General features: G+C 27.4%; 1 protein-coding gene across 1 annotated transcript; it reads left to right on the top strand.

The window, feature by feature from the left end:
* Positions 1-1,408: 1,408 nt before the first annotated feature.
* Positions 1,409-6,886, top strand: LOC107463444 (ethylene-responsive transcription factor ERF114). Its single transcript, XM_016082239.3, has 3 exons — positions 1,409-1,912; positions 4,701-4,965; positions 6,275-6,886. Exons 1-3 carry the CDS (start codon positions 1,409-1,411, stop codon positions 6,844-6,846), a joined length of 1,341 nt encoding a protein of 446 aa, XP_015937725.3. The 3' UTR covers positions 6,847-6,886.
* Positions 6,887-10,541: the final 3,655 nt, after the last annotated feature.

Here is a 10,541-nt window from a genome sequence, read left to right as displayed (position 1 = left end):
CATTAGTATATACCTTTTTATCATGTTTGATTTAATTATCTAATATACCCTAATTTTACTATGTGCATTTACATGACTTTTTCATATCATTATATTATTAATGTTCCTTTAATGTCGATAGTACATGTCCCTTATAATGTTTTATTAATTATTTAACATGTCCTAATTTTACTATGTGCCTTTACATGACTTTGATAGTGTTACATTATTATTATCCCTTTAATGTTGAGAGTACATGCTCTTTTTTGTGTCTTGTTCAAGGTACCCTATTCTATTATGTGTAACTAAATGACCTCTTATATCATTATATTATTATTACTCCTTTAATTTAAAGATCAAGGGTACATGTTTTTTATAATATCTAATCCAAGTATTTCAAATACCCCCTTTCTTACTACATGCACTTAGATTATATTTTATACATTATATCATTAATATCTTCTTAGAGTCAAGAGTACATGTTTCCTTATAAGTATTTTATTTCAACTAATTAATATCCCCATTTTATTACATGAAATTATATTGACTTTTATACTATTAGATTAATATTAATATTTTCTTGAGTTAAAGAGTACATGCTCTCTTATAACTATTTTATTCAACTATTTAAAATATCCTATTTTTTTATAATGTACATTTATTTTATATTATTAATACCCCTTTAGGGACGAGAGTACCTACTTTCGTATAAAATCTTATTCAAACATGTTTATTTTATCATGATATATGTCTCTCCTCTTGCATGATCCATTCTTGTATATGCCTAAATAATCCTACTTGTTAAAGAACTGAGGGAATGATCCTTCGGTAAGGGAAGGTGACCCCCAAAAATAAGATAATCGAGATGATCCTTCGGTAAGGGAAGGTGATCGAATCGAGATGATCTTCGATAAGGGAAGGTGATCGGTAAACTTTTGGGAACCTTCGGTAAGGGAAGGGGACTCCCATCAATTTTATATAATAAGATATCTTTGTTGATATAACTCTTTTCTTGTGTATGTCTAAATAACCTTGATTGTAAATTGAACTGAGGGAATGATCCTTCGGTAAGGGAAGGTGACCCCCAAAGACAAGATATCGAGAAGATCCCTCGGTAAGGAAGGGTGATCGATCGAGATGATCCTTCGGAAAGGGAAGGTGATCGCCAAGACATTCGAGATAAGAACCTTCGGTAAGGGAAGGGGACTCTCATTTATACCGGTTTGAGCTCAATACCTTTCATAAAAGTTACAAGTTAATGAAAAGAGAAAGTATAAGGCAAAGTTTGATCATGATGATATTTTATTTATGAACATGTCGACGTTTCGTATGTTACTATTTTTCCTATGTGTTTTCCCTTTTTAAGAAAGAATCATATTACATGCCATATCATACACCCCTTTTTAAAAATCCCGCACGTGAGCTGGAGATGGATATGGAGGTGTTGCATAGCACTCCTACTGAGACATTAGGTTCTCATCCCCTTTCTTTTTCCATACTGTTTCCAGAGGAAAATGGCACAGCGGATAGAGACGACGCAGTGCCCTCGAAGGTAACTTCTGAGTATGACCCCTCGAAGCACGCGTGGGTAGTTGCGACCACTACTATCGTGCTCCAAACTATTTACTTAGGTCGAGAGTTCGTGGAAGAAGAACCCCAATTGCCCGTCGTAACCTTCCTAGATAGGAACGCTTCAGCATCTAGGAAGCGGTCATCTAAGGTGGTACACCTCGAGTCCGACTCCGAGACCGAGGAAGAGGAAATCCGTCAACCCTGGCCAGAAGGAAGACACCATGGAGGAGGATCCAGAGGAGGAGTTGGACCCTTACGGAAGTCCAAAGGTGGAATACATGCCCTCTTCCCCCACTTCGGCACCCCGTCGAGTTTTGGGTTCACCCCACCCAACGGAACCGGATCTTCATTGCACGAAAAGGTATTGGAGGGAGACCCGTGGTACCTCGATTCGTGAATAACTAAAGGGTCCTGATCAAGGGTAAGATAGGACACAAGTGTGGGAGCTTCTTCGACGAGATTAGTTTAGGACGTAATTAGTTTTTTTCCTGGTTATAACTTCCTCTAAGTATTTCATTTTGAACCATACTCATGGTTAAGATATTATTTCACATTTACTCAAATTCCAACGTTTTAGTGCTACTCATTTTCCGCTCTGCGCGCACTTTCTCCTTCCTTGCGTAACGATTAAGTCATTCTTTTTCTTCTTTATCGAGTGTGGCACCTTATTTTAAAGACCTTCACGATAGGATAGAACTTAGGGTGTTACATTACACCTAAATTTGCTACAAAAACAGAAAAATATTTTCTCTAATGCTGCATTTTTTCTTTTTTTTTCTTATTTCTTTCTTTCTTTTAGTTAAAAGAATGTAAATTCATCATCTTCTTCCAAGTAATTCTGCAGCATTATGTGTTTCTTCTTTTTTTTGTTTGATTTTTTCATTTTTATTCTTGTTAAGAGAGTAAAACAAGAAGAAACTTGAGAAAGTAAAATAAAAAAAAGATGAATAAGAAAAAAAGAAGAAGAAGATGGTGATGATGATAAAAAAAAAAAGAAGAAACGATAGAAGATGAGAAGGAGGAAGAGGAAGAGTTTTGAATTATGCAAAACTTATCAGAATAAAAATACACCAAAAAATTCTTAAAATACACCCAAATATCTTCGTATTACACCCAAATATTTTTGTGCTATATCCAAATTTGCTGCAGAAAAAAGTTTTCTCTAATGCTATATTTTTTCTTCTAAATTGAAGCACACCTTAGCCACTTGATTAGATTCAAAACAATAATCAATTTTGTTCGGGTTCAATTGACAATTTGAACTTGAATTATTTATTATCTTCAACAACGAGATAACTGATGAGGAAGGAGAAAAAGAAAAAAAAAAGAAGAGAAGAAATTTTAATGAAAAAAGGAGGAAGGAGAGGAGGAGAAGGAAGAGGTGGTGTTGATGACGACGATAACAAGAAAAAAAAATTACGAAGAAGAATAAGAAGAGGCACGGAAAAGAAGAAGAAGAAGAGGCACAAAGAAAGAGACACGAAAAAAAATGTGAATACGCATGAATATAAATAACTTGTATGACTTGTATGAAAAAACGCTTATACGTGGAGAATAACTCATCGAAAAATATGTTTAGGTTTAATTTCGGCCAATATCTTAAATGAAATAAGTGAAAACAGATTAAGACCTAAAATTTTGTATTTTGTACTTATAAGCATATTAATTACAAAATTTTAAAACCAGTTATATATTGTTTTGTTAATGCTTAGCCAATACTATATTTTTATACAATTATATTATATTTATCAAATTTTTGCTTATAAAGATATTCGAGTAATACGTAATAAATTAGTTATTCATACATGGACTTCGGTATTCTTCTTCTACTTCGATGAACTTGTTTGTTTTTTGCTTCCGTGTGTGTGTGTATATATATATATATATATATATGGAAAAGTCTAGCGGCCAACAGTTTTATTAAATTTTGGTCAGCATGTAACCAACAGAGGAAGATGAGCCATTGGATAAAATTTCACACCAATCTCATACCATCAAATCATCATTGATAGCTAGTTGATGGCTAACAATCACAATGATCTAATTATAAAATTTAAAATAATATAAAAATTTAATTAAAAAAATAATCATAACTTTAGTAAAATCATAAAAACTAACAGAATAATTAAATCTTAAAAATTAAAAAAAAACTCTCATCATATATCCATTGCTGCTTTTTTTTTCTTTTCCTCTAACTTGGGTTCTTCTTTTTCTTCTTCTCATAATTTGATGAAAATTATGAAAAAAAAATGTTAGGTAAATAATAACTATCTTAAATAATATGAATAATTATCAATTAAATGAAAATACACTATAATTTAATTTAATGTTATTAATTAAATTTATTCTTTTAATTTTATTAATTTATATTATTCACACAATATTCAAAAAGATTATTAGTTACCTATATTTTTTCAAAAAAAAGTTGCAAATAGATTGATAAAGTGAGTGTGACTGTGTGAGAGATTATACATGCACACTGCAATAATAACTATCCCGTGTGATAAATTCTCTTTTTCTTTCTCCCTTTCCTTCTACTTAAAAATTATTTATTATCATATATTATTATTAATTAGATTGAATTAGTTGTACATGCACATTCCATTTTTTAATATTATTCTAATATCTCGAAATAAAATTATCTATGAAAAGAACTCTGAAAATGTATGCAAATATTGGTCAACTAATAACAATACTTGAGACTTTTGAAGTAATGCTATAGTTCAAAACTAAGACAATAAAATTGTTAATTAATTACTTAATGACCTCACATACAAAATGGTTGAATTAAATTTCTCGCATACAAAAAGTAAAAATATATATTAATAAAAAAAAGGGAAAAAGTAGAAAACTTTTGATTTCTTGAAATGTTCTGTTTCTATTATCTCTGTTCTCATTTGTCTATGAGTTCACACTATATCCAATGCATATATAAATATTAAATATCAATGAACCAAAAACCCTACTTTCTCCCACAACCTCACTTCCTCTTATCTCTATCTCTCTATCTAGTTATGTTCTTAACACCCCATGATTTGAATTATTGAGAAACAATATATAATAGTTATTAATATTAAACAAATCAAGCAATCATCATCATCTATAATTTCATGTAAAATCTTCATTCAATCTTGTACATATAATTATAGATAGATAATAAATTGATTATTAAGGTGGATCCATCAAGGCATGGAAAGAGGTCAGTTTCATTGGAAGAAGCACAAAAGGAGGAAGAAGAACATCATGAACACTTGTTCCCAATCTATTCTGAAAGATCTCAACAAGACATGTCGGCTATGGTTTCTGTCCTCACACAAGTCATGGGAGGAGGCATCCCAAATGACCCTTTAACCCCTTCTCATCAATCTACTAATCACAATAATCAACAATCTCAACCACCATCACAAGATCAAGGTATGTAATTCTTATTTTTATATCTGCTAATTATTATTCAGTTTATACTTAATTAATTATTAGGAAGGTTGATGTTTACAACTCCCGGATTTAATTAATTTCTTTGATTATTTTGGTATATCTATATTTTGTTCATTCCTTTTGGTGCGTGGCAATTATTCTTTTGTTTCCTTGGTCAAAGAGTTCACAAATGCTACACCTAACCATTGATATTTTATGTTCTTATTAATAAATTCAATCCTTCTATAGTAAGATAGTGTAATCTTAAATCTTAAGCTTTTTTTCACTTAAATAAGTTAAAAAAAATAAGAAAAAAAATAAAGGTAAAAAATTGTTGGACTAGAAGAGCAATTTCACTTAAAAATTAAAATTATTCTCAAATTCTTGAAAAAAAAATTCTACTTGACGAAGTTATAAAACCTCATTGTTATCTTTGTTATGGTGTTCGCTACTGTGTTTACATTTCTTATAATCAAACAAAAATTAACACACTAATTTTAATAAATCAATAAAGCCAAACTTCTTAATAATTAGGGTTACTAAATCACTAAAAATCTTAAGGGTTTTAATATTGCTCTTAGATTATTCATTCTCTTCCCCAACAAGCTAATAAGTGGTGTGGTGTTTTAATAGATTAATATTCATCACCTCCATAAGATTCTTGCAAATTTCCCTTACAATGAAAAATAAAATAAAAAGAGGAACTCTTAATGATATTAAGTATTTATGGACTACAAAAAATTTAATTTCTCAGATCTGCATGTCAATCTATCACTTTCATCACATTTATACATATTCATAATAATTTACATGCATGATCTAAAAAGTAAGGATGAGTGTATGAATATGCATAAATCAAATGTGTTGAATTTATGTTTATATAAGAACAACTCTAAAGAAATTCATTAAAACTTTAAATATATAGATCTAATTAACACCTCACATATAAACATGCATCAAATTATGCTTTCAAGACAATAAGATGGATTTACTTCAATAATATTAGAGGCATGCTACCATGAAAATTTTAAGGGTTTTTTTTTTGGTAACTAAGTGTATATATAAGTAGTGCATGTGTATATTTTACCATTAACTTATATGATCCCGTTACATATCTTTATACATTTCATTAAAAATTTCTCCATCTCACTGCATTAAAATTAAAAAGTTCCAATGTTTTTACATTAACCAATGTTGTTGTGAGTGTATGGATAACATTATTACATGTTAATTATTTTGGATATATTTATTCCATGCTACATGCATGCACATCTATGTATGTTGATTTAAGCATTATTGAAACATGAAGGGAACATAAGAAGAAGACATTATAGAGGGGTGAGACAACGGCCATGGGGAAAATGGGCGGCGGAGATTCGAGATCCACAAAAGGCGGCTAGGGTATGGCTTGGAACTTTTGAAACTGCCGAGGCGGCTGCCCTCGCATACGACGAGGCAGCCCTTAGATTCAAAGGAAGCAAAGCTAAACTTAATTTTCCTGAAAGAGTTCAAGGAACTGTCGAATTTGGTAATTACCTCACGAATTTTCAACAAAATAATAACCAACATCAAATTCAACATCAGAATACAGCAACTCAACAAAATGTTCAATATCCATCACAAGGGATAATGACAAGTAGTGGCGGATTCGGTTATGATCAACAGAACATGTATTTTGTTCCGTCTCATCATCAACACTATTCATCATCTTCTTCTTCGTCTTCCGAACCACCACATCAACATTATAACCAACAACAAGAACTTATGAGATCATATTCATTGCAATATGGAGGTTCTTCTTCTTCTAGTGATCATCATTATCATCATCAGCAATATCCTACTAAGAATTGGAATGATGATGACATGGATGGTAGACAATAATAATTTCAAGAGAATTATACATACAAGATACAATCATATGCATGCATGCATTTCAAATGTTAATCATTTCTTTATTTTTATTTTTTTTTCCATCTTGGTCGATGGATTCTTTCCTTTTCTTTTTTGTTTTTTGGCATTTTCAAGATTTTACACTTTTGTTTCATGCATTTTTCTTCTTTTGAGTTCAGCATGTGTTGTATTGACTAATTACTCGTTAATGAAGTGTTTTATTTTGAATAATAAAGCAAATTATCTAAAATGTTTCACCGATAAAAAAAGACATATAAATAATTATATTTTTAATATAAAAATTAAGTTGTATAAATAAGATTACTATTATATAAAAAAATAAAAATCTTTACATTATAATTTTTTTATCACTTTGTTATTATATATGTTAATTTTTACTATCAATTAAAATATAGTTAAATATAAGACCTACAAAAATATTTAATTAATAATAAAATCAACATATAATATGATATTATATGAAATTTTCAGACGAAACCATTCATATCATCTTGTGTCCTATCTCTAAATAAGTGGTTTAGATAGGGAGAGGAAAACCATACCATGCAATATAATATATGCATGCATGCTTTAGAAGTTGAAGAGACAATATATATATAAGGATAATGGAAAAAAAAAAAAGAGAGAATAATTATAATTTTATGTAATCGCCATGAAAGAAAGGAGTTGAAGATGGAGAAGAGACTAAGACTCGTTTGTTTGTTTGAGGTTTAATTATTATATTACACGTGTGTTTGAAACCATTAAATAAAAAAAAATAAAAGAATATGAATGTGATGATGTGTAACAAGAACAAGTAGTAAATAGGTTTGAACACGCAAATAATTAAGTATATATTCTAAAGCTGCGAGTTCTGGAACGATGGCTAAAAACGCGTCCCAATTTCAGTGTTCATATTTATTTTGATGAAAATTTTGGTATAGTTAATTTATTGCGAAGTTGATAATTTAGTTAATTTTATTAAATTATTTAATAATTTTTAATTATAACTTCATAAGAAATTAATTGTAATTGAATTTTCGTCATTTATTTATAATAATTTTGTTACTACGTAACGCATACACTACCACCTTATCAGAATAATCCACACACGAAACATAATGTCTCATGTAATGTACGAATATTGCTGGTTATATATATAATTAATTTGTTAATTTCTATAATTTTACTAAATTTATAATTAAATTTTTATATTTTATTTTAATTAAATTTTTATATTATTTTTAATTTTTATAATTATATCTTCGTTAGTGTAATATTTATTTTCAAATTAAATATATCCACACTAAAAAACTTAATTATTAAATTTTAGACCACATATTTTTTGGGATAAATATTCCGTTAATTTTAATATTTAGTGTAAAAATTTAATTAAAAAAATATAAAGACCTAATTATAAATTTAGTAAAATTATCAGAATCAATAAAATAATTAAACCATATATGTATACTATTAAATGAAACAGTTAAAATTATATCGAGACTGATTATTATTTATTTAAAGTTATATTTTCATGATATCAGATATTTTTTAAAAAAAATACATAATGAATAATAAAAGTAAAATTGAAAAAAAAAAGTGAGAAGTACTTACAAACTAAAAGCAAATTACTCACCCAAAAAAAAAATTAAAAGCAAATTTTATTGTAATTGTTAGAGAATCATTAGCATCAATTAAGATCAATTAGTATCGTCTATATTTATGTAGTATATCTGTATATTAATTATAAGATTCTATGCCTTTATTATTCTGATTCACTTAACACCTATAAATACCTCTTGTATATTGTACCTTTCGGACACAACTCAATAATACACTTTTCACATCATTCTCTCAGTCTCTTGTTTCTATCAGTAATAAATATGTGACTCAGTGGTTAAAGAGTGTGCACAAAATTTGAAACTTAAAGGATTGAAAAACTAGTAGTTACAAAATCCTATTTATATTATCTGACTAACTAGAAAACTACTAATTATTTATTAGCCAACTTTTTCGAAATGTAATTTTTAATTCATAATAACCACCAAATGAACATTCAAAACTACACACTAGACAAATATTCAAATATGAAATAAAAATCTATCTGTTTCATTTATTTTGGATAATGCATGTTAGAAATTAAAATCATAAAATTTAACATACATCCAAATAAAAATCCTCAAAATATTCAAACTCTCCAACTAAAAAGAATATTCAAAAATAATTGCAGAACATTCTAAATAGATTGGATCGGTAGGTTTGGGTCAAATTTGAGTCGATTTTATTTGAATTCAAAATAAAAAAATAATTGGTAAAAAAATATGTTTTGATAATTTGATTTTTATTGTTATATGTATTCATTCATTTTAATTATGATATTTAATGCATTATATATGACCATACATATTTATTTTCTTTATTTTTTATAATATTTTATATTTAATATTTTAATTTTAAGTTTTGTCTATATCCAATTTTTATTCAATTTAGATTCGATTTTGTTGTGACTCAAAAATAATATCATTTATTAGATCTAGAATCAGATAAAAATTTTAAAAATAATTCTTAACATAATTCAATTTGATTTTCTATATATAATAAATTTAATTTTGATATGTCATCAATATAAAATAATTCTATACGTATATTTAATTATATAATGTTATATTCATAAAAATAATTATTTTTTTATTAATTACATAAATAGTCATTTAAAAAAATAATTATAATTTTATATGATTATATAAAATATTTTATATTATTAGTATATCAAAATTAAATTTATAAAATTATAAAAAAAGTATTCATATTTGATATTTAAATAAAATCGACCCAAAATTTTAATTATTAAAATGTAAATAAATAACTACATTATTATATATATAGTTAAATAAATTTAAAAATATAATAATAATGAACTTTAGATATTAGAAAACCAAATTAATTTTGAAAAGTTTTAATTAATTAAATAATATACACTAACTCAAGGTTCCGTACCTAGTTAAAGAACTCAAAAAGGTATATGAACATGCATGATATATATATACACATCACCTTCGTTATTCTTTTTGTCATAATATTATGATATGCATGTGTGACACATGCACACAATGTTGAAATGATAACCAAACATAGAAAATGGAGACAAATTAAAGTAAGCTGCCACCGCCAAAAGGGGTATTAATTATGATTATGATGCCACGTGTGTTATGTTGCTGTTCCTAACTCCTAACCAAACCGCCTTTTCTTTTTGGTATATATATCTGTCGCAAATCTAAAATTTATTTAAAATTTTATTATATTATATACATAAAACGAATTAATGAATTAATAACTAGATCATTTCCGCTTAATTACCAAACCGCCCAATTAACTTTACAAGTCACAAGTGACAACGATAATCATTCACTAAGTGTGAAATTCAAGGAATGGATTCTTCTCATTGATATTGTCAAGTAAGATATTTATCATATAATATTTTTTATATTTTATTTTATTTTATTTTATTTTACTTAAAGAATGTATGTTTCATTTGGTAAAAACTCATGTAGAATCGACTTCAAATGAAATTGATAGATAAAAGTTTAAATGAAAATTTAGTCAAATCGAGTTTAAATTAAATGATTTCTTTTCCAAAAATATTAACAGATTAAAAACTAATTCGTCACATATCTAAACTTTATTTA

This window comes from Arachis duranensis, chromosome 8 (assembly GCF_000817695.3).
Source record: "Arachis duranensis cultivar V14167 chromosome 8, aradu.V14167.gnm2.J7QH, whole genome shotgun sequence".
Taxonomy (NCBI): Eukaryota; Viridiplantae; Streptophyta; class Magnoliopsida; order Fabales; family Fabaceae; genus Arachis; species Arachis duranensis.
This window is presented reverse-complemented; position numbering and strand designations above follow the sequence as displayed.

What these genes read in the sequence shown, in the direction of transcription:
- LOC107463444 (XM_016082239.3), top strand. Translation starts at nt 1,409, where the DNA reads ATGGATATGGAGGTGTTGCATAGCACTCCTACTGAGACATTAGGTTCT. An exon ending in GATCTTCATTGCACGAAAAG is followed by an intron (nt 1,913 to 4,700) that starts GTATTGGAGGGA and finishes ATATAATTATAG; the next exon opens with ATAGATAATAAATTGATTAT. An exon ending in ACCACCATCACAAGATCAAG is followed by an intron (nt 4,966 to 6,274) that starts GTATGTAATTCT and finishes TGAAACATGAAG; the next exon opens with GGAACATAAGAAGAAGACAT.